This window comes from Malaclemys terrapin, chromosome 3 (genome assembly GCF_027887155.1).
Source record: "Malaclemys terrapin pileata isolate rMalTer1 chromosome 3, rMalTer1.hap1, whole genome shotgun sequence".
Lineage (NCBI taxonomy): Eukaryota > Metazoa > Chordata > Testudines > Emydidae > Malaclemys > Malaclemys terrapin.
Genome location: NC_071507.1, coordinates 140,089,336 through 140,113,692, shown reverse-complemented (window position 1 = coordinate 140,113,692; position 24,357 = coordinate 140,089,336). Strand labels below are relative to the sequence as shown.

The window sequence follows — 24,357 nt, the reverse complement described above, 5'->3', positions numbered from 1 at the left end:
CTCACAGAGCTCCAGGAAGATCTCTTTCCTCATTTGGAAGTTCTGAAGCCACTGCTGATCACCCCAGGTTTCCAAAACTCTGTGATCTCATGACCTCATACTGGTTCTCTTGTATCCAAAGAGACGATCCATCCAAGAGCAGATTGTGGCAACACCAGCATTTACTATATCTGTGCCGTATGAGCTGAATGAATTGTCATTGACCCTCCAGGTCAGCCATCTTCAACATATCATAAAAATCTGTTCAAATTCTATCCAGCATCTCTCTGATTATACCTACTCCACTGCATAACCATTTGTCCTATGACAAGGAGCAGAAGCAGAACCACATCATCCCATTGCTCCATGTCTTCCACCCAGTTTGGCAGGAAATAACAGTGAGGGACGATGTGATCAGGAACTACCATTGACCAATGTGTGAAGGTGGGGGACAGTACTAACAATGCACAACAAACTAGTTCCTAAAGTGTCCCCTGTGAGGCATAAAACCTGGCATATCACTCCTGAAATGGTAGCGCTAACATTGCATAACAACAGTGCAGTGTGGATGAAGGTATATGTGTGTACACAGCATCATGCCTGTGTCCAGCTGTGATAGGGTGTCCACCCCATACAAAGCCTAAAGGGTTAAGGTGGCCAGGTGGTCAATTAACCAGCTATACTGCACCTGGGGGGAGGAGCCAGGGAGTGGGGACTAATTAGGGACCAGGCTCAGCTGGACAGGAATAGGAGGGGCCTGTATAAAGCCCAGTAGCAGTGAACAGCACAGTGTGAGCCTGCAGCAATTGTTCTCCGGGGGGTGGAGGGAGAGGTGGCAAGCAGCCAGGGCCGGCTCCAGGCACCAGCTTACCAAGCAGGTGCTTGGGGCGGCACGTCCAGCTGTTCGGCGGCAATTCGACGGATGGTCCCTCGCTCCTACTCGGAGCAAAGGACCTCCCGTCGAATTGTCGACGCAGATCGCGATCGCGGCTTTTTTGTTTTTGTTTGGCTGCTTGGGGCAGCCAAAACCCTGGAGCCGGCCCTGGAAGCAGCCCAGGGGTACACCAGTAAGGTTCAGGATTGTGCAGACCTTGTTGTAGGGTCCCTGGTCTGGGTTTCCCTGCCAGCCCCTTGGGAAGTGGCACCCTTAAGGGGCAGTGAATGAGAAGACTGCCTGAGACAGTGGGTCCTGAGAGATGGAGAAAGCATTGCCCCCACCCCCAAAAGGGGAAACTACAGTGAACTGGCTGGTGGGCCAAGCCATGAAGAGGGAGCAGTGGAGTCCCAAGGAGAGTGTCTGAGTGCAATTGTAGAAAGGGATGTTGGCCTGGCAGAGCTAACCCCCAGTCACAATCAGGAGTGACTAATGTACTCCAGGACACCAGCACAGCATATGTGTGTATGGGGAGCATGCCTGAGCATGTACATAGGCTGGTAACTGTGTTCATGTGTGCCAGTGTAGACATAGCTGCAGATCCTCTATTATAAGTCTGGGGTGGTGGATTTAGCTGGTTGGGAAATGGAAGGGTTTCTTAACACTTTTTTTTTCTGTTGAAATGTCATTTCTCTTCTCCTCTCTCCCCGTCCCCCCAAGCCATGGTTGTGGTCAGTAGGTCCCCACTCTTCCCCCCGCAAGTCTATGAGAGCCACCTCCTCCAGCCCACCCTCTGCGGCGGCCTTTGTCCTTGCCCGCTACGGCCGCTGGGTGTCGCTGCTGCAGAAAGCAATGGGGAGGGGGGGCTAGTTACCTGCGGAGGGAATCTGAGCAAAAGCTCGCAGGAACTTCACGCCGTCCCGAGGGAGCTGCGAGGAGCAAGCGGAGAGGTCCCCGAGGAGGGCGGGGAGGAGGCAGGAAACCCCCCTTGCACGGCCTGACCGCATTGGCCACGCAGGCGGGGCTAGCGCACCGCCGACTCCCGGGAGCCAGAGGAAAAGGTAGGACTTTTTTTTGCGCGCCCCCCTCCCCCATTTACTAGCTAAGAGTGACTCCTTCTGCGGGGGGGACCTTTCCCCAGCAGGGGCTGGGCTGAGTGACCGGCGTGTGGTGGCCCTGCTAGCTCGGCAGGTGTCTGAATTACTTCTCTGCTAACGGAGCTGGACTGCAGCCTAATCCCCCGCCCGCCTTGCACGGGACTTGGTCCTTGCTTGTAAACAAGCGGAGGGCGTGGGGCGCTGGGCGTTAATGCAGCAGCGGCTCGGTCCCTCCAGGGCTGCTTTTTCCTCAGCACGACCTGGAGAGCGAGGAGCAGCTAGATTGGCTCCGTCCCCTCCCCGGGAGAGCGGCCGAAGAGCCGCGTCCCTTCCTTGGGGAAGGCGGGAGTTAGTTTCCGTGTCGCAGGGAGAACCCGGTCTCGACTCCCCCGGGGGCGAAGTTCCGCAGTGGTGACTCGAGCCCCACTCCCAGTGGCTCTATTGGGAGTTGAGTCAGGAGGACTGCAGGATTGGGTCCCAGGTGGCTGCATTCTCCTTCCTCTGAGACAGCAGCGATGGGAGGTGCCCCCCGAGGTGCTCCTTGTAAACAGGCAGTCAGGACACAAAGGTCCCTCTTCATGGTAGCTGGACACCCATCTACGCCCTCCAGCCCCGCAGGAAGATAGTTTGGTGATTCTTTCCTTCTCCCCCACCTTCTCTGGCACTGTCTCTCTCTCTGGTAAATACTCCGTGCTGTAGATGTAGTATTTGCTACTACACCATGATTTATCAGCCCCGCTCATCATGAAAGCCCTTATTTTCAGGAGTTTGCGTCAGTCATAGCAGTGTTTGGTTTGGGATGTGATTTAGGCTGCCTGGAGGCATGGAACAAAATGAAAGGTTGATATGAACTGTGAAGGAGTTTTTCCTGCTGGATGTTATAAGTAAGTGTTTGGATGGGAGTGAGCTTGGAGCCAGTTGATGCTTAATATTATAAAACTGTTTGTTTTACGTCAGGGATATGACAGAGTGAGGCTTTACCATCTGCAGTGTTTAAATAGTAAGATAATTTTGGATGCATTTCCTCACTAAGTCCTGATCCTGCAACTGGATCTCTGAAGGTGAGTGACCGTAATGCCTGTGCAAAGTCCTCATGAAGTCATTGTGGCTCCACAGAGAGAGAGGGGGTTTGTCTGCCTGGGTCTGATTGCAAGATCAGGGCTTAAGTGGCTTTAATGTCAGCATTTCAAGCGTTTATAGTGACTTCTATTCAGAAATGGAAATCTGGCCCAAAGTCACCCTTCCTTTTCTTGACATCTAATAAAAACTGACAAATGTTTCCATTTGTTTATTACATGTAGTAACTGCTCCCATGGATTTAACACCTTGTGATTACAGTATGTTCTGCTATAACTGGCTATATGCTGTTTCCATCAATGGATGATCTGGAGTGCCATTGGCTTGCAGCAGTCATTTTATTGCCAACACTAACATAGTAAACATTTAGCATACTGTGAGTTAGTGTAGGCATTAGAGCAGGAAGCACTGGCTGAGTTCCATCTTAAAGAGTATCCATATTTCAAGTTATTTGTGAATGAATTATTTAGATTTATATAAAATGGCTTATAATCATTCACAGACAACACTTGACAGTGCATGTAGGTTGGTGCTGAATTTGCTTCCTTTTGAAGGAAAGTGATGGTGGGGGGCAGATACAAAACAATTTCAATAAGTATCTTGCAGAAAGGAAGATCAGTGTGTTTCACTCCAGTTACCTGTAGAGCTATTCAGATGTTGATGAATGTACATATTGTTCTTTAATAGACAGAAGCCCCTTGAATTACAGTAAATCAGTTTATCTTCAAAGAGGGAAGAGTGTGCCAATGGCTGTGATATATTCCACAGAAGAGCAGACTTAACACATACATGATGGTGGTCTGTTTTAGGCCCAGATCCTAAGAAGGTTGCATCTGGGTGGAGTGCCATTTACTTACTATACATTGCTTGTGGCACCTTAGAGACTAACAAATTTATTTGGGCATAAGCTTTCATGGGCTATAACCCACTTCATCGGATGCATGGAGTGAAAAATACAGTGGACGGGTATAAATATACAGCACATGAAAAGATGGGAGTTGTCTTACCAAGGGGGGAGGGTGTCAGTGCTAACGAGGCCAATTCAATCAGGGTGGATGTGGCCCATTCCCAACAGTTGACAAGAAGGTGTGAGTATCAACAGAGGGAAAATTACTTTTTGTAGTGACCCAGCCACTCCCAGTCTTTATTCAGGCCTAATTTGATGGTGCAAATTAATTCCAGCTCTGCAGTTTTTCATTGAAGTCTGTTTTTGAAGGTTTTTGCTGATGAATAGCCACTTTTAAGTCTGTTATTGAGTGTCCAGGGAGATTGAAGTGCTCTCCTACTGGTTTTTGAATGTTACAATTCTTGATGTCTGATTTGTGTCCATTTATTCTTTTGCGTAGAGACTGGACAGTCTCTATGTACATGGCAGAGGGGCATTGCTGGCACATGATGGCATATATCACATTGGTAGATGTGCAGGTGAACAAGCCCCTGATGGTGTGGCTGATATGGTTAAGTCCCTTGAATAGATATGCAGACGGAGTTGGCAATGGGGTTTGTTGCAGGGATTGGTTCCTGGGTTAGTGTTTCTGTTGTGTGGTATGAAGTTGCTGTTGAATATTTGCTTCAGGTTGGGGGGCTGTCTGTAAGCAAGGACTGGCCTGTCTCCTAGGGTCTGTGAGAGTGAGGGATCATCCACCAGGTTAGGTTGTAGATCCTTGATGATTCATAGATTCTAGGACTGAAAGGGACCTCGAGAGGTCATCGAGTCCAGTCCCCTGCCCTCATGGCAGGACCAAATACTGTCTAGACCAGTGGTTCCCAAAGTGGGCGATACTGCCCCCTGGGGGGCGCTGGAATGATCCAGGGGGGCAGTAGTAACCTCGGGTGCAATTGGGGGGGCGTTGAATAAAAATAAGGGGGCGGTGGAAGCATAAAGAAAGAAGAGAATATAAGAAAATTTTGAAAAAACGTTTATACATGTTTCATCTGCTGTGTAACATAGAGTTAAAGTTGTAGTGATTACTTTATTTTCCAAATAAATTCACAAATTATAACTGATCGGTTGTCAAGTCCACCAACAGCTCTTAACAAGCAAGTGTTGGCAGGCGAGCGTGTCGCGCATTGTCGGGAAGTCCAGCATGCATCGGCAGGAATATGTGCGTGTAATGACTTGTTTACAATACGATACTATAAATAGGTGACATGTATGAAATCTAATTTAGATTGTTTCTGAATTGTGTAAAAAGCAGTTAACAATAGTGCAATAAGTATTTAAAATTTTTTATTCATATTCGATACCTTCGATCTTTACGGATTACGGATCACATACAAAGCAAATTGTATTATTGTTGTTTCAATAAAACAGCAATTTACACGTGAGTATTTTTATACATTTTCGTACATATCTACCGTACGGTTCTGTGTCTCTAGTGCTTACTAATAATAAAATCATAGCAGGCTTGTGTCGGTACAGTACTATTTTAAGTGTATAGTCAATATATTTGTCATATTTTTTATTACAATATTAACGAAAACAGGGGAATGAAATCGTAAAAAAACTGTTAACTATAACATTTATTTATATCTATCGAATCATCTGTGTTAATTGGTAAATAAGACGTGTTAATAAGGAACAATTATTTAAATAAGGGCAAACTAAATTAAAACTATTAACTGATTTTTAATTGCATATTGATTATTTTTTAAATTAATTATTTCTTGATAAATTTAGTTTGATATTTGACAATTTAATATCAAATACATATATCTATTGCTGAGCAAAGAACAAAACCCAGTTTATTAGTTTCATTAGTATTTTAGTTTGGTTGTCTTTTGCCGTATTAGGCAAAAAACGCTGTATACCAGATGTCGTGGGCGATATTCTAATAACACATCTTTCTTTACTATATTGTAGGATGTAGGTAGAAATATAGATACATAAAAGAACGCAAATTTGTCACTGCATCTTTCTGTTTGTTCACTTAAAGAAGGTAGATTTCCAGGGGGGCGCTGAGTAATTTTTTTTCTGAAAAGGGGGGCGCTGAGTAATTTTTTTTCTGAAAAGGGGGCGGTAGGCCAAATAAGTTTGGGAACCTCTGGTCTAGACGCTGGATGCGCTGGAGAAGTTTTAGTTGGGGGCTGTAGGTGATGGCTAGTGGCGTTCTGTTGCTTTCTTTGTTGACCCTGTCCTGTAGTAGGTGACTTCTGGGTACCCTTCTGGCTCTGTCAGTCTGTTTCTTCACTTCCCCGGGTGGGTATTGGCCTCGCTAGCACTGCAAAAAGTAATTTTCCCTCTGTTGATATTCACCCCTTCTTGTCAATTGTTGGGAATGGGCCACATCCACCCTGATTGAATTGGCCTCGTTAGCACTGACCCCCCACTTGGTAAGGCAACTCCCATTTTTTCATGTGCTGTATATTTATACCTGCCCACTGTATTTTTCACTCCATGCATCTGATGAAGTGGGTTATAGCCCACTAAAGCTTCTGCCCAAATAAATTTATTGGGGCTTGTCTACACTACCCGCCAGATCGGTGGGTAACGATCAATCCAGTGGGGGTCGATTTATCACATCTAGTAGAGACGCAATAAATCAACTGCTGAGCACTCTCCCGTTGACTCCAGTACTCCACCAGAACGAGAAGCGCAAGCGGAGTCGACGGGAGAGCATCAGCTGTCGACTTACTGCAGTGAAGCCACTGCAGTAAGTAGATCTAAGTATGTCAACCTCAGCTGCGCTATTCATACAGCTGAAGTTTCGTCTCTTAGATCGACCCCGCACGGTAGTGTAGACAAGCCCTTAATTTTTAACGTGCCACAAGGACTCCTTGTTGTTTTTGCTGATACAGACTAACATGACTACCCCTCTGAAACCTATATGTTACTTGATTTCAATGTGACTCTGTGTGGGAATAACAGTACATCAGGGCATCGCCTTTTACAAGGTCACAGCCCAAGTACTGACAAGACTAATGACTTAAATTCATAACTTTGCTAGATACTAAAAATTGTGGGCTGAATAGAGAGAGACTGGATTTATGGCTTAATACAACAATCTATAACCTACTAACAACCCCTCCTTTCTTTCCTCCCTATGACAGGAGGGGTGTTAATGGGTCACTTAACACATATTTAAGCCCCTTCGTTTTCAGTTTTACAAAACGTATTAATTTTTTTCTGACCTTTTAGCCTACTTTTGTATCATTCAAATATATATATATATAAACTTGTTTTATTAGGAAAATACAATACATTGCATGAGATATATGTATTATGATGATACATTTGTCTGTGTGTGTATATGCAAAGCTGCCTGTTGAAGTAAGGCTATGTATTAGTCTAGAAGATACCCACACTAAACAAACAGGCACGCACATAAGCTCTGAAGTGCATGTGCATCTGAACATACTGATGAATCTCACGCCCACCACATACACATTTCAAGCTGTTAGCAGATAATGGTTTAAAGATTTGACACACTAAACTGAGAAGAAAATGAAAATCTGTATCAGAATACATTTCAGAACACAAGGAAGTATTCAAAAGGTTTTTTAAAAAAACAGGAAAAAAGGATGAAGTTGAGTGTATGCGTTGCAAATGATGTGTCCCAATTATTAAATGTAAATATTTATAGGCTAATAGTTTTAAGTCTACAACAGTAAACTGTTTATTCAAATGAAAAGTTTTATTTGGGGATTAGAGAGATATTGTTTTCTTAAACTCAGAGGTGGCATTGTGTTTTGAGTTCTGCAGCAAACCACATTGATTAACGGAATTAACAGTATTAATCTACCAAGTACTCTTTTTTTTCTCCTGTCTTCCTGCCCCCCAAAATAAACCCCAATATTTACCCATAAAATATTAATATTTTTGCACTGATTTTCACCTGTTTTGTGGTAATAAACACTGATAAATCCTGGGAAAAATAAAATAAAATAACTGAAAATGAAGGGCCCTACACATATTTCAAAGGACCATTCAAGGTAAACTATGTATGCTAAACAATCTATTCCATCTTCTATTTAGCTGTGACACCACATTTCCCAGACCTGAAGAAGATCTATGTGTAAGCTTCTCTCTCACCAGTAGAAGTTGGTCCAATAAAATACATTCTCACCCATCTTGCCTGAAAACCTGGCACTGACACTGCTACAACAACACTGCACAAGACTAATTATGGTCGTTCTAAAAACAAACAAAGCTTTACTAGATATTTCTCTATGTATGATAATGGCTTAGATCCTTCAGACTATACACAGGCAACACCGAAGGTCTGAATCTAGTATGCCTAATTCAAGGTTAGGTCATGTCTACACTAGCGAATTTACAGTGGCACACCTGTACCAGTGCTGCTGTGCTGCTGTAAGATCACTCATGTAGCTGCTCTAGACCGATGGGAGAGAGCTCTCCCATTGACATTATAAAACCACCTAAATGAGTGGCAGTAGCTATGTCAGGGAGAGAAGCTCTCCCGCTGACAGCACTGTGAACACGAGCACTTATATCGGTGTAACTTATGTTGTTCGAGGGCGGAATATTCACACCCCTGAGCAATGTAAGTGTTGCTGATATAGGTTGGTGTGTGGACAGAGCCTAACTCAGTAAAATAGAAACAATAATGTTTATCGACTTTGTAGGGATGTTGTGACACTTAATTGAACAACTTTGAAATCCTTGAATGCAAAATAAGTGAGTGCTAAATTTTTATTTATTTCTATTCTATTCAAATCTTCAATTCCTTATTTTTCCATTAACAATGAGGACTTCAGATGAACTTCCAGAGAGCCTATAGCTATATCTTTCCTTAGAGGTATATCAGATTAACATCTAACCAAAGGCAATACTTTATTTAAAACCACAAATGAGATGCCTTATTTCACTTGTGGAATGAGCCTAGTGATATTTCCTTTGTAAGGATAAATGGATTGTAATTCCTCTGGGCAAATAAAAATGGAAATAAGTAATTTTAGTTCTCTATATTGATGGGAGGGGAAGGAGAAGGCATATGTGTGGCTTGTCCAAAATCATCTAGCCCTGAAAAGAAGAAATGTAATTGCAGTTGGAAGAGAGTGGGCAGTAGCAAAGTAGGTGTATGCTGGTGGACTAACTGTGCACCAAAGAACATTCTCCACAGGATTCAAGTCCCTCTTTCTTCAGGGCTTCAGTTTACATGTCACTGGCATCAGCTGGGAGGAAGCTGATTAAGCACAGGTGTGAGCCAACTCTCCTTAAAGGAGGCAAAAATATACATGTTCTCTGGCTCCAGGAGTTATTTGAAGACATTTTACAACCAAGTCCTAGATAGTGTGGATATGTTCATACAAGATATACTGTGTAAGCTGTGTGTAGAACTATTTGAATAATTACAAAAAATTTATCATACTCAGCTGCCTGGGGTTAGCTATTGAACACCTCCACTGCTTTAGTGCCAAAGTGAAATAAATAAAACAGGACTGACATGCATATGTTATATGTGAAGCTAATTTACATTACAAGCCAGAATTTGCTGGAATTCACATGGAATTAAAATTAGTTTTCTGCCTCTCTTGTGTTTGGTTCCAGTGAAACTCAAGCTAAAACTTAAAGCCAAGGATGAGTTATGACATGAGATGGAGCAGAAATTCTGAAACAACTGCATTTATTTCTGAAATCTGCTTAATTCTTTAAAATGTTCTTAATCTTCAGAATCTATTAGGAGTTAATGATACAGAACAAAACACTGAAGTCTTTGTTTTCACTTATTTAGTGTTTAAAGGCTTAATATTCTAAGGAGTGGCTGAGACAGAAATGAATAATAGTGAAAGCCCTTGACATCTAAGATGGTTTGCACATTATAGCAAAATACTTAGTTGAAGTTTGTCAAGTATCGGGGGTAGCCGTGTTAGTCTGTATCTACAAAAACAACAAGGAGTCTGGTGGCACCTTAAAGACTAACAGATTTATTTGGGCATAAGCTTTCATGAGTAAAAACCTCACTTCTTCGGATGCATAGAGTGAAAGTTATAGATGCAGGCATTATATACTGACACATGGAGAGCAGGGAGTTACTTCACAAGTGGAGAACCAGTGTTGACAGGGCCAATTCAATCAGGGTGGATGTAGTCCACTTCCAAATTTGGTTTGCCTCCCTAAAATTAATACTTTGAGGGAAATATACTTTTTCATCCACCAAGTTTAAATTAAAAATAAAACTTGTTAAAGCAACTAATGACTTTGACATTTTCTACAGGAATTAAATCTGGATATTTTATTGGGATTAGGCCAAGCTATCTTGATGTTAGTATGAAAAGAAATACTTCACTTTCTGCCTGTTGAAATCCATATCATTCCTTTTATTAGCCAGTTGCTTTCGATCTTGGAATAATCAAAGAATGACTTAGAACTTTCATTCGAGTTCATATGTAATGCATTTAGTAACTGAAACTTTAGGTACTATGCAGTGAAAATATGCATGACCAGGAATTTTGGCTCTAGCTTTATAATTTTGTGTAATATAGTTAAAAAAAAAAAAAAAAAGTGTTATCCATATAAAATTGGTATTTTCTAATTATTGGTGCCCAGCACAGTGGGATAAAAAGAATACAAATACAGATTAACTTTGTGTCTTAAACTAATGAACCTCTGCTTAGAAAATGTCATTGTTCTGAAAGTTTTTATAGCTTCTAATTATGGTGATACCAGGAGACAAATTCTGTTCCCAACTCTGTCACTGACTTACTATTGCCCTTGCACAAATTACTTGAACCATCTGGGTTTTGTGAATTGTGAAAGTGTTGCTGTTACCATCTTTTTTGATGATTGCTGAATTGCAACATGGTGGATTTAATTCATAAACATTTGAAGTTAGAGATTAATGTTTGAAACCATTTGAAATTTGGGACTTTTTTTTGCTGTTCCTAATAAAACTATTCTCCTCATCTTGCTGTTCTCTGTGATGATCTGCACTGGACACCCAGAACTGTAAGCCACTGTTACCCCTCTGCTTTAGCAAATGTGAGTTTTACTGGAGATTAGACTGTGTCAGCTCCCTTCCTCTTTGCGTCACTCACAACTTCTTCTTCAAGACTCTGCCCATGTTTGTTATCTGCAAGGCAAGGTAATCAGTGAACCCAGTTCCTGAGTTCCCCGGTGGGTGGGTGGGGGTGTGTGTGTGTGTGTGTGTGTGTGTGTGTGTGTGTGTGTGTGTGTGTGTCTGTCTCTCTCGTGTCCAGTCCCTCATGGGACACTCACAGAAGGTTTATAGTAAAACTAAGAATAAGTTTTTATTAACAAAGCACAGGGTTTTAAGTGATACTAAATGAGGAAAAGAGACAGGCTTGTTTACATACAAAAATGCTTTCTAGTGCCTAAAACTTAATTATAGCACGTTATAGTTGCCATTTGTCACTTACAGCAAGTTATCAGCAGTTCCTGCCCTTCAGGCTGAGGGGGGCCATTCTTCCTATGCTCAGAGGGGGCTGTTCCCTTTGTCCCCTGCATGATGGATAACTAGGAATGTCCTTTTTCCTCCCCCTTCATATTTTCTCACATCCATTATCTTGTCTCAAGAGCCAGGAAGACTTCCCAGGAGTGCAGACTTGGACACCTGCTATGCTCACTAAATTGTTTCCTCTGTTGCTTCTTAGCTTGGTAATTTTGTTTACCTTTATATGTAATTGTACTTTAATTTTCCTCAACCTGTAATCAAGCCTGTCAGACAGGTAAATCCACATTCCTTTGTCTAGGGATGACTGCATTTATGCACTGCCTCCAAGGTGTATTTTAAGAACATATTTCCAGTACACATACCTAATTCTTTATACATAACCCATACATCTATCACACGATTTTTTTTTGGGACCAGCATGTCACCACTTTACATATGATACCTTACATGACACCCTTTAGATACATACTATGACAGCGTGGGATAGCAAGTGCATCCAAGTTACTGTATAGTGGGCCCTCTGCCAGTTGACACTGAGGAGCTCTTAGGGGCATAATGTCTCACTTGATTACTGTAACAAACTCTTTTCCAGCTTCCTCCTTTTCTTTTCTTGTCTCCCTCCAGTCTGTCTAGTTATTGCCTCCAAAACAACTATGTTAAGAGAACATTAAGGTTGCAAAGTGAAGCACTCAAAGGTGAAGATATGCCAGAATTAAGCTTGTAGGACCACTGCCTCATTTGTTGCAGAAGTTGAAAGGGGTAAAGTGAGTGAGGCAGTGGTTTGCAGGAAGAGAGAGGATGCTCTTGTAGTTAAGGCATAGAATGGTGCTTTGGAGAAGTGGATTGTATCCCTTTCACGGAGTCTCCCTCTGGGATGCTAGTCAAGTTAATTAAACCAAACTTTTCATAGGTGGCCACTAACTTTCTCCTCACTTTCTGGAAGCACAGCTTGAGGTCCTAGGGTCTGATTTGCTGAAGAGTGGAGCGCTCCCAGCTGCAACTGAAATCATTGGGAGCCATACTTTAAACACACAAAGCTCTATATAATACTAAGTGCTCTGAGTACTCAAGCCATAGGCATCTAAAATTGGGCACCCAAATTAGTAAATACTTTTGACAATCTTTCTGTGCCTCAGCTCTCTTTCTGTAAAATGGGATAACTATACCACCTCACTTAACAGGGATTTTGTGAACATAGTATTTATGAGGCACTCAGCTGCTGTAGTGATGGGCACCATAGAAAAGCCTTAGTGCCAAGGAAGATGGAGGAGATATTTATATATTCTACCTTGTTTTGGATGTCCATGTTGAAAGGATGGCCCTGCTTTCTAGCCTGGACATAGTGCTATGAAAATTCCATTGTAATGAATCTGTGGAACTTAACACTAAGAATAGGAAAATGTACCCATGCTTACCTGAAAATATCTTTTCTTCAAGTAATAAGTTGCACAGATCTGGCCTACTGTGGAGACAAAGTGATCATCTAGCAAAGAGATGGAAATTTAACGTTTTAGTGGCACATGACATCCAATTCCAAGGATTTGGGTTTGTTGTCATTAGGTGGTAGAAACTGTTATGTTTCTCAAAATATATTTATCACAATCTGTAATTTTTAAAAAGTAGATCTGAATTATCTTTTGAAAATTCTCAACTGGGACGTCAGGAGGTAGAACTGACAGGTCTGGTTCTACCCCACAAGCTGCAAGCAGACTGAAGTTTGTATTGTAATGGATCTGTGGAACAGTGTAGTTCAAGGATATTTTCTGGTAATTACAGATCAGTTTTCCTATTCTAGGCAGAACAATCTTCACACACAAACATCTACAGCATGGGTTCTTTTTATCACAGGCACATATGCTGCTCTGCCTATTTTCCCAGTTCTTGTGAGAGTTAAGAATGTAAGGTGTTGAAACATTTTTTGTCCTTCTACATGTCTCTGGAAGAATTATTGTACATTTCAAGTACACTGCTTTGATGGGGGGACAGGGGTGTTCTTTTTGTTTTTTTTTTTACACTAAAGAGTGCCCCCCCCCCGGTGAACTACAATTTGAGGTATAGGAGCTTTCCCTGAAGGATCTTGGAAACAATGTGGTACTCTTGTCCCTGCAACATGACCAGAGGGCAAGGAGGAGGCTGTGTTCATCAGGGGAGGGAGTTGGGTGCATTTCTTCAAATGGGACACATGAAACACGGAAGGGAAAGCTGGAGGCAGAAGGCCACCAGCTGTGTTGAAAGACCAGAAAGGGGCCAAGGTACCAGTACAGTTTGTGGGAGGGATGGAAAGTGTCCAAGTGTCGTGTGAAGAGCCATACCTTGTCTCCAACAGTAATTGGAGGATTGACTTGACAATGGCAGTTGGCGGAGTGCTTACAGTCCTTCCTGGTAGCATCCAACTGGGGTTTCAGTTCCTCCTGGATGTGGTGGAGGTGTTGAAGCAGGTTGAAGGCTGTGGGGATGTAGGAAGTCGGTTGTAGGGATGGGTGGAATTGGGTGAAAGCTATAATTAGAAAAGAAGGGGCTCTAGCAGGTGAATTTGTGATCAGAGGTGTTACACGCGAATTCTGCAAAGGGTAAAAGTAGGATCCAGTCAGCCTCGTGATAATTAATAAAAACACAAATATTGCTCCAAAATTTGACTCACCCATTCTGACTGTCCATGCATCTGGGGGTGATATGTTGTGGAGGTTGCAGGCTAAGTTCCCTATAAGCTGTGCAGCAGCCTTCTTAGTGCTGTGCAGGCACTCAGGGAACCCGCCTGGGGATGGGACACCCCTCTCCCAGCTCCAACCTAGCCTGGCCCCCAACCTGCCACGGCCAGCACGCCCCTCCCCTGGCCCCAAATCTGCCAGGGCGGCCCAGCCCAGGCTGCGGGTGGGGCGGCCATGGACCCGGCCCGGACCTGTCAGAGGAGAGATGCCTATCCTGCAGCCCTAGCCCCGGAGCTGCCACGGCAGGGAGAGGCACTTTCCTGCCCAGCCACTACTGCAGGGAGAGAGTGAGCTGGGGGGAGCCCTCTCTCCCTGCTGTAGCCCCAGAGCACTCTACTGTATCCCAAACCCCTCATTCCCAGCCCCACTCCAGAGCCTGCACCCCCAGCTGGAGCCCTCACACCCTTCCACCCCAACCCTCTGCCCCAGCCCTGAGCTCCTGCCCACACTCCGAACCCCTTGGACCCAACCCCACCACATGAATTTTGTTATGTGCACCAATATGGAGGTGATGTGTGGGGAAAAATTAGAGGGAACACTGGTTGCAGGTAGACATCCAAGAGCTGGAATAGACCTTGGCAGAAGGGGGAGGAGATGTGACAATTGGGTCTCAAATTTACCCAAATTGTGAGCTTAATTGTAAAAAAAAGTATGAAAAAGTTCATAAGATATTACAATGACCTATAATAACAAATGTTGATGGGAAAAAGTGTAAAAGGGAGACAGAAAAATTGAATTAGTCTAAACTAAAAGGTCTACTGATATGATTGAAGGACTGTGTTGAAATTATGCTTATTTCAAAACAGGAGATGTGAAGCCAGAAGTTAATGAGCCAAAATTGATATGTTGGATATTAAGCCTAAACAGTGGACAAAATAATGAGGGAACGGGCTGTTCCCTTTTTGGGTCCTTAAAAGAGAGATTTTGTGGGGATGTGATGGGTTCCTCCTGGGGTGCCACCTGGAACTGGGGTATCACCGAGTCCCCTGACCCACCAGCTGGGGCTCCCTCTCACATTGTGCAGCTGTGACAAGCTGCAGAGCCCTCCAACCTGCACTTTCACCAGAATACATACAGGTTTAGGGACACACCAAGCTGCAGTTACATGCAGGCTCTCTGACCAGCTCCTGCATAGGAAGGCTACAGCTAAGGCAACTCCCAGCTCTCCAGGCACATACCAGAATTACACCGTCTTGTGCTGCACAAGGAACTGTACAGCATAAACTTATAAAGTTCATCCCCTCCCTCAATGTGGAGAGGAATATGCAACAACCTTTGCCCCTACACTATGACCCCATACACTTCACTCCAACTGATTGGTTTAGATAAAGAAAAAACAAAATTATTAACTCTAAAAGATAGATTTTAAGTGATTATATGGCATAGCAAACAGATCAAAACAGATTACCTGGCAAATAAACAAAAAACACAAATTAAGACCAATAGATTGGATATGAATTAACAGATTCTCACCCTAAGAAATGATACAAGCAGGCTGAAGATTCTTAAGGGGCAAACTGCACTTGCTTTACAGCTTGGAATCCCTAGGTGTTTCATTCACATGCTAGAAATCCCTTTAGCCTGGGTACAGCCCTTCTCCCAGTTCAGCCTTTTGTTCCTCAGGTGTTTCCAGGAGTCTTCTTGTGTGGGGAGTGAAGAACCCCAGATGTCACTCCTGGCCTTGTATAGCTTTTGCATAGGGCAGGAACCCTTTGTTTCTAAGCTTGGTTCCCAGACCAGTCTGTGGAAGAATACTTACATCCCAAGATGGAGTCCAGCATCATGTGGTTTGATCACATGTCCTTGTAGGGTCATAGCAGCCATTACTCACAGGCTGTTTGGAGTGTTCTCAAGAAGGCTTATCCCCAAGTGGGAGATAAGCTTTCCCTAAGGCCTATTTTTTTCCTAATGGCCCATTCCTCTGAACAGGCTTTTCCTCACCCACTACCTAGACAGAAAACATCTTGTCTAGTGGGCATTACCCAGGTGTAACTACATTTGAAATACAGATACATAGTCAACATTCATAACTTCAGATAAAGAATTGATACATGCATGCAAATAGGATAATCATATTCAGCAAATCATAACTTTTCCAATGACACCTCACATGACTTATCTTGCATGAAATGCATCAGAATTATGCTATAATGATACAATAATATCACTATGAAGAATATGGGGTGCAGAATCACAGAGGAAAACCTCAAAAGAACAAAACGAAGAACAGACTTAGGCTTCCCCATCATGACGGCTGTGCCTGCTGTGTTCTGGGACACAGGGCCTTCTCTCAGGATCAGGATGACGATGCCCTGGGCCAGAGACATTTTAACCCCCATCAGCTCCAGCTGAATCACCAGCACCACCTGGGATGATGACTACTACCATGCTGCTGGGCTGAACCTGCCCACCCACACCTGGTGCACCTGGCGCAGAGGGGCAGGGCCCTGGGTTGTTTCTGGGGCAAGCCCAGCCCTTGCACTGTATCAGGGTTGGGTGCAGCCTTACTACTGAGTCTGTATCCAGGGTGGAGTTCTCGCCCACACACTCAGTCTAACAGATTGCCATATTTCAGCATTCCTTGACCCTTTACCTCTACTATTGGAAGGAACCAGATCGAGAAGAGAGCTCATCTACACTGTAAAAATCTAGAATGGTGTTACAACACAACAGTATTCCAACATGGCTAAAACAGAGTTTGGTGTTGTGGTATAAAGAAGATTAAATCCTATACCTGGACTGTGCCTTGGCTTTGGACACTGTAATGCTGAAATCTCAGGGCATTTATGTGTTAGCTATAGCACAGGTGCTCATGACCAGTTGTAACACTCCTTCCTCGTGTAGTGGGACTAGGACTACATGGAGATACGTTAGGGTGCAATGGTACTGGAGCACGAACTGCATATCTTAAAATTGGCTGCTCTATGCTGTGTTTACAGTCAGTGTTGCTGACTTTACAAGAACTGTGATAATGCGGCCTGCATATCAGAGCTCCTTTCCTCCAGATTCTTCTTTCTCCCAAATGTATGTGGCAAAGCATCATGTTATAGCAGACTTGATCAGCAAATTTGGTATAGATTCATCCTGTGCTCTGGAGGGGACCCCAGTCCCCAAGGTTGGGGGTTTCAGGGTAATGACAGTCTATGGAGACCCTGGCAGTTTGGATTCTATTGGAGCCAAGGTATCTTCAAGGGGTGATAAAGGAGGTGAAGGAGTTGGGTGGTAATGTGAGGCACGGGGACCAACACAGATACCCCTTGCCTTTGGCAGATCCCTCAGAACTGCAGGTGAATTTCTTGCCACTTCCACAACCCTCTCCTTCCACAATGGAAGAATTAGAAGGAAAATTCATGAGTATAAATTTGCTGATTTTCCACTTCCATGTGTTTCTTGGCATGGGGCCCTGTGTATGTTATTATTAGGACATATTCTCAAACCAGGACTGACGTGAGATTACTGCTTTTTGGGGACATCAGTTTGGAAAAGAATCTCAGTTTCTGAGGAAAAAGTTTAGCCATTATCTCCTAAAATGACTTGCCCATTAGTGATGATGTTTTATCTATGCTAAGTTCCTGTTGGCACAGCAGATTTTCATTCTACCCGATTAGGTGTCATATTGCAGCATAGCAGATGGCATGCTTTTGTAGATTCACATTAGTAACAGAAGTTAAGTCCAGCAGTATTTTCTTTGGGTCTCTGTAACATTACCTGCAGGTAACCCCTATGCAACACTCATTAGAAGTAAGATTTGACCTTTTGTAACATCTACCTAACTTTTCTTTTGCTTGTTTGTACAGCTGGCAGGATTGTCACATGGTGTTTAAGGTGTATCTAACTTAAGCACACTATAAATGCCTATCAGAGTTGTATCTAGGCCCTGTCACTATGAGAGATTGTAACATTATTTACAATGGACCAAGGGGAAAAAAAACTAAAACAAAATTTACAATTCAGTGAATTTTCCCACTTTTCCAATGTCTAAAGGCACCAGGATAAATTAAGGAAGTAGACAAGAGTATATACAGTACTCACACAGAGATTGAAAGAAATATGGTGAATTTCTCACTCTTAATTGTGAATCTGCTAGCTTTTACATACAATAGTCAGATAATTGCTTAGGATCAGAAACAGGACGTGTGCCATTCGTGTTAAAATTAGTTTTCTGGCACACTTAATTTTGTTTTAATGTAGTCTTTTTGTGTTTATAATGTTTTTCTGTAAAATAAATAAATAATAAAACAGCATCATACTGGGGTTTTACTGTCCCATTACAAATTAAATTTGCCACCTATTCATAAATTTGGGGTAGTTCAGATTTCCAATCCAAAACTCTTAAGTTTGTTATATGTCTGTTTGAGGAGTATATCCAACATTATCAGAAGAATAGACTAGATGATTTAATCATTTTTTTCATCTCTGAATTTTATGATTTTTATATAAACAGCCATCTCTTGTAGTGCGTCTGACATGCATGTGCATGGTCAAGTAATCATAAGTTTATATGGAGTGATCCAGTGTAAATGAATTTTAGATGTGTGCTGATGGCTTTTGATCCATAACCTATTTATTCGGAGGGAGCTTTTGAATATCACGAGTAATCATTTTGAAATGTATTCAAGTGCCTGTGTCTGTAGGTTTCTGAATGCTTAACATGAAGGTATTTTGTGTGTGTGTGTTGCTGTGTTTTTGTTTTTTGAACTAAGCAGAGTTCAATTAGGCAAAATTATGTGTGAGCTTCACTGACGTGCAGTCCTAGAAAACTTCAAATACTAGGTCCACAGATGGCCGCTCTTAATGGGGGAAAGATTGGTTTAATAAATAGTGTCAAAAAGATCAAAGGAACTGGGGAATTTATGGTAGTTTCTCATCAGAGAGTCATAGAGCTATTTGCAGGAGGGCAACTCAGTTAAATTGATTTTTGCATGTGTAGAAACTGAGCTTTCAAAATAGTTGTTGGTCCTAGGCTAAGACCATATATATTTTATCCCAGCACGATCTCTTAAAGGTGAACTACAAAACCAAGATGAAAAATGAATTCAGCACTGACTTATGCACTTAATGCTCCCTAAACTGGGGGAGTTCTGCAGAAAAGGAAGCTTTAAAAGTTAAAACTTAATTTTCATCACTTTAAAATCTTCTGGTACTAAGACCTCCATGTAGCAAATCAGGCTATACTAGAAAATTAGTGTGGAGGAGAAATAATATTTTAGGAATTAAAGTTAAAAATGTTGAATGCCCTCTGTGTCCTGCTGAGTGCTGGGGGCAGTGGTTAGAACATGGAACTGGCAGCCGAGATTTGGTTTGTACTCCAGGCTGTACTCCAGACTTTCTTTGTGACCAGTCACAAGGCAAGTCACTTAATCTCTCTCCAGTTTTCTCATCTGTTGTATAAAGAACTTTGAGATCTCTGGAGCGCCATGTAAGTACAAAGTGTAATTATTTAGCACAAAAATCTGTTCTTAATTGAGTTCTCATTTAGGCTTTGCAGTTTACATTTAAAGCTGAAACTCCCTGAAACTAGGTTTTCCCAAAGTAAGCCCCATAAGACCTTTAATTGTTCACTGCAATGCAGAAACACAGTCAGGTTCTTTTAACAGTTTAATGATGCATTGTTCCCTTATAGTTGTGCTAAGGATATTTAAAATGTTTGCTGAGAGGTCAAAAGACAGGTCAGTAATATCACAAAGTGTCTTGTGTGTGGTTAGGAACCTCCCATAATGCCTACCATCCAAGGCATTTGAAAGGTACGGAGTTTGAAAAGACTGTTGCAAATGATTTAAGCTTCACTAATTCCATTTGAAAGATACAAGAGCGAACACAATGTGGGGCAGATCAATGCAACCTAAGGCCTTTAGTAGATATAATTCTTCAAAACTTTTTTTGTTAGCAAGGTTATTCACCCTTGAATCAAGATTGTCTTCTGAAATAAGTGTGCATTGCATATACTGTGGAACCTCGATTCTAGGCTCATTAGGGCATACTTTCAGAATCAGCAAATGTTACCTATATAATGTAATCATTCTAGTACATCTTGATGAAGCAAAAATCTTGTAATGAACTAAATTCCTAGGACAGTGTTGGGTAATCCATCCCATTCCAGCCCCAAACTTTCCCAAACCCAGACAACAAAACAGAAATTTGCATTTGTGCAGATCTAGCTCATGTGTTAGTATGTGTCTTCATAGAACCCAAGGGGCATTTTGAATGTAAAAATGCATTAAAATAGCTGGCTTAATTTATGAAAAAAAGAAAAAAATTATTATGGGGATATCTGACTATAAAAATATTTTTATTCTATATCAGGATAGTATGTTTAATTTTTTTAGTGCGTGTGCATGCACACAAATTATATAATTAGATTCTTGCTTGAGGTGCCTGTATATAGACTTTTGCAAAAGTGCAGATGAGTGCACTATAAATGCATAGAGAGAGAGAGAGAGAGAAATGCACCAGCAGAGATTTTAATTCCAAATTTTAGAGGAAGTAAAAAAATATCGAGGACCTTGCAATCTTGTCTTTAATTGTTGTGTGAGAACTAAAATTGTAAATCAATTTATTTTAGCTGTTCCCCTTACTTTGCTAAAAGTAGAGATTTTTGCATAACACACTAAGGCTTGGTCTACACTACCCCCCCCAATTCGAACTAAGGTACGCAACTTCAGCTACGTGAATAACGTAGCTGAAGTCGAAGTACCTTAGTTCGAACTTACCTTGGTCCACACGCGGCAGGCAGGCTCCCCCGTCGACTCCGCAGTACTCCTCTCGCCGAGCTGGAGTACCGCAGTCGACGGCGAGCACTTCCGGGTTCGACTTATCGCGTCCAGACTAGACGCGATAAGTCGAACCCAGAACTTCGATTTCCAGCCGTCGAACTACCTGGTAAGTGTAGCCAAGGCCTAAGTTTAAGTGGTTTTAATAGGTTTCACAACAGTAGGCTGAACAAGGCATGTGCGTTTCTGCCCAGACTTCAAATCTATTGAAAACTGCTTTGGGAAAACCATTATATGTAATGGATATGGATTTTAAGTATTTTTGAGAAGTATGACGAATCTCTGCTCATTTGAGAACATAACAGTTGTGCAATCCCATGAACATGTGAACAGCTGTGTCAATAAGCCCTCTTGCCTAGTCTAGGGAAGGTTTGTTAAATGCAGGTGAAATGAGTCCAAGAGGTAGGCTGAAATTAACTGAACTTTATTTGAGCCCTGCAGGAAAGGGAGTTGGATAAAACTTGAAGAGTTAAAGAAAAACAATGTGAAATGCATGGTCTCTCATTCACTCACTTCATTTATGCCTGTCAACTGCTGGAAGAAGAAACTTGAAGAGCTCACTACAGGTGGAAATAGCAGCAACACCTGTAGTTGAGGTTGCCTAACACTTTTCATTGTAAGCCTGTTTTCAGTTGTTTATAACTTTGCCAAACTTTAACAGTTTGGGCTGAAATTTCCCATACTTGCTTTCTGCCTCAGGCTAATTTTTTTGAAAGTTTCAACCAAAAGTGGCTCAGCTGTCTCAGAAAATGAGGGTTGGTGAACATAGGTAGTTTGGTTAATGTTAAAAGTTTTGCATATAGTTTATTTGAAGGACCTTAGTATCTTGGAGCAGGAACTTGAAATTTGGCAATGGGATACTGCAGGGGTCAGGGTAGCGTCTTTAGCTGCCCCATGAAAATCCCCTTAGATTTGGCCAAGGTATCTCTTTCTTACGATCTCCATTTTCACATGCTCAGTAGAACCTTTTAGAGGCTTGCTGCTAAAAGCTCTGAAAAATTCCATTTCCATTGAGCATGCTCCAAGCTCCACAGATCTTGAGTTCCAGATGAGACACAGGAGCAACATAGGCCAGCTCTTCACCTGATTAGTGTTAATAAATCTATGCACTTTGTCACCCTTTATTATTGAACCAGGCTTTATACTTCTACCTTAGAAGTCAGGCAAATATATTTTTCTCCCATTTTACAGATGGGGTAATTGAGAGGCAAAATGTCACCCCAGGCAGAGCTGGGAATTAGAACCCTATCTCTAAAGTGGGAGATCCAAGTCTTGTCTACATCTACACTGCCTTTCAGGATGAAAGTGCTAAACTTATGTGCTTGGCTATGCTTCATGTAACTACTACACTCCGTTCTCCTCCAGAGTCCAGAAAAGAACCCAGGAATTCGATTCCCCAAATTCTCCTCCTGTCTAGCAAATACTTGTGTAAGGTACTGGCAAAATGTTTGTCTCATTCCTCTGGAGTGCATGGTCTATATAAAGGGTAATGGCCCACTACAGCTATCAGTTACTCCTTAGCTCAAGTGGCAGAGGTCCTGGGTTTAAACCCTGCTGATGACCTTAGAGGTGGGTTACTGTGGTTGCACATGATGCAATTTTGGGGGGGTTTCTTTTTACCAATCCTAAGAAATCATATTAAAAAATGTTAAAGGTCAGTTTTTTAATAGCTGGTTAGTCTTTGCTCCATAGGACCCCTGTCTCATTCAGTGCCTAGGGTGGACAGTGAATGATGCAGAGGCATTGAATTTAAACCCTAGAGAAAGATTGCTAGAATTAAAAGTTGAATCACTTAATTCTAGCAGTTCCTAATTTTTGTGTGATTGACTTTTCAAACTTAGCATTGACTTAACTCCTTCAAGAGTGAACTTTGACAGCTATATTTCTTAGCTTTCCCATTTGTAATTATAACCAACTAATTCATAAAGCAAAATAGAGTGTTTTCTTGTATATCCATTTCTGTGTACTTTTGTTTTCTTTTAATGTTCTCTGTTGCATGACTTTGCCTTACACATAAAGCTATATATAAGCTGTGCCTCTCCATATTTTCCATTTAAATACCTTAACTATAGCACTGTACATGGAAGCAGGATCTTTATGGGAAATCCTTCTTAATATATTAAAATGATCAATTCACATTCTGAAGCATAAGATTCGAATTACTCATATAAGGACCAAATTCTGTCACCCTTTCTCATATTGACTAGAACCTTACTCCACAAATGGAAATGTATAGAGGAAGGTACTGCTGAACGTAAATGTCTGTCAGAATCTGTCAAGTAGCTTGCACAGCTGTAAATGTTGTTAATGATTATGCAGTTGTAAGCAGAGTCAGGATGAGCTCTACCCTGACATCTGGTGGTGAATTGTGGCGAGTTGTGGAAAAGAACTTCAGGGGCTGATCTTGTTTGCATAGGTACACCCACCCCACGTAGCATGAGCCCACAGCAGCCCAAATGGTCACTTTGGCTCCTATGGCATCCCCAGTTTCTCTGTTATTTGGCAGGAAGAATAAAGCACTGACCAGGGACAGAGACTTTTGTTACCCTGATTATGTGAATCAAGTACAGTGGAACTGTTTTATGACAGAGGGATTCACCATCAACTAAGTAGCACTCGCTAGACAAGGGACATGGGTTCCACAACCCAGTGAATTGAGAGAGGCTGGGGACAGGTATTTGTACCTGATAGTATGGGCCCCTTTTGAGGCCCTGAAACACCAGTTGCACCCCCTTCTCTCTCTCCACTGTGTAATATCAAAGCTAATTTTGAGTCTAGTTAGGAGTCTAGTTACAGGCTACTGAGCTGAATTCACTTTGGGCTAATGGTGCACCAGCACTGAGGCTCCCCTACTAAAAGCTGAAATCACTAAAGAGCTGAAATCACTGAGTGCTGTGTTAAGTAGTGGGGGGCCTGAAAATATATTGCAGAGTGGCTGGTAGAGCAGTTCACGGGACGGCTGGTGGAGCGGAGTGCCTGGCAGAGCGGAGCAGTTCATGGGATGGCTGGTGGAGTGGAGCGGCTGGCGAAGCACAGCAGTTTGCAGGACGGCTGGAGTGGCTCGCGGGACAGCTGTGTGGAGCGGCTGGCGGAGTGGCTCAAGGTGAAGGCTGCAGCAGAACCCTACAGAGAGGTGGGGCAGTCAGCCTTGGACCACGTAAAGTGCCCCTTAACACTCCCGTGCCCCTTCCGCCATTGCCACCCAGGCTGGGAGGTAAAACTCTGCAGATAAACTTTTGAACTCTGGGGCTGCACTGACCAGGGACAGAGACTTTTGAGTTGTTGGACTTAAGACCCTGAGGGGAAAAGGACACTGTCAAACTTGCATGGTTTGTGTTCTGAATCCTGTTTGTGGTGTTTCCCCAACATAATGCCGCATTGTTTCCCTCCTTTATTAAAAGGATTTTGCTACACTCAGACTCCGTGCTTCCGAGAGGGGCTGGATCCCCAGGCCCTTTAAATTGCCGCCAGAGCCCT

General features: G+C 42.5%; 2 protein-coding genes across 5 annotated transcripts in view; one reads left to right on the top strand and one right to left on the bottom strand.

Moving 5' to 3' along the window:
- RRAGD (Ras related GTP binding D) overlaps window positions 1-1,910 on the bottom strand; it is a 37,139-nt gene extending 35,229 nt beyond the window's left edge. The window contains exon 1 of the mRNA XM_054021609.1: window positions 1,728-1,910. Within this exon, the coding sequence (XP_053877584.1) occupies window positions 1,728-1,860 (133 nt within the window). The 5' untranslated portion in view covers window positions 1,861-1,910. The remainder of the gene's footprint in view (window positions 1-1,727) is intronic.
- The window catches only part of ANKRD6 (ankyrin repeat domain 6), a 166,536-nt gene continuing 144,009 nt past the window's right edge, over window positions 1,831-24,357 (top strand). For 2 of the 4 annotated variants that reach the window (XM_054021606.1, XM_054021601.1), the window contains exon 1: window positions 1,831-1,914. The gene's annotated coding sequence lies outside the window, so the exon portion shown is untranslated. Of the gene's footprint in view, window positions 1,915-2,493; window positions 2,630-24,357 lie in introns of those variants that run through there. The other 2 variants (XM_054021602.1, XM_054021604.1) reach the window with 2 other exon arrangements.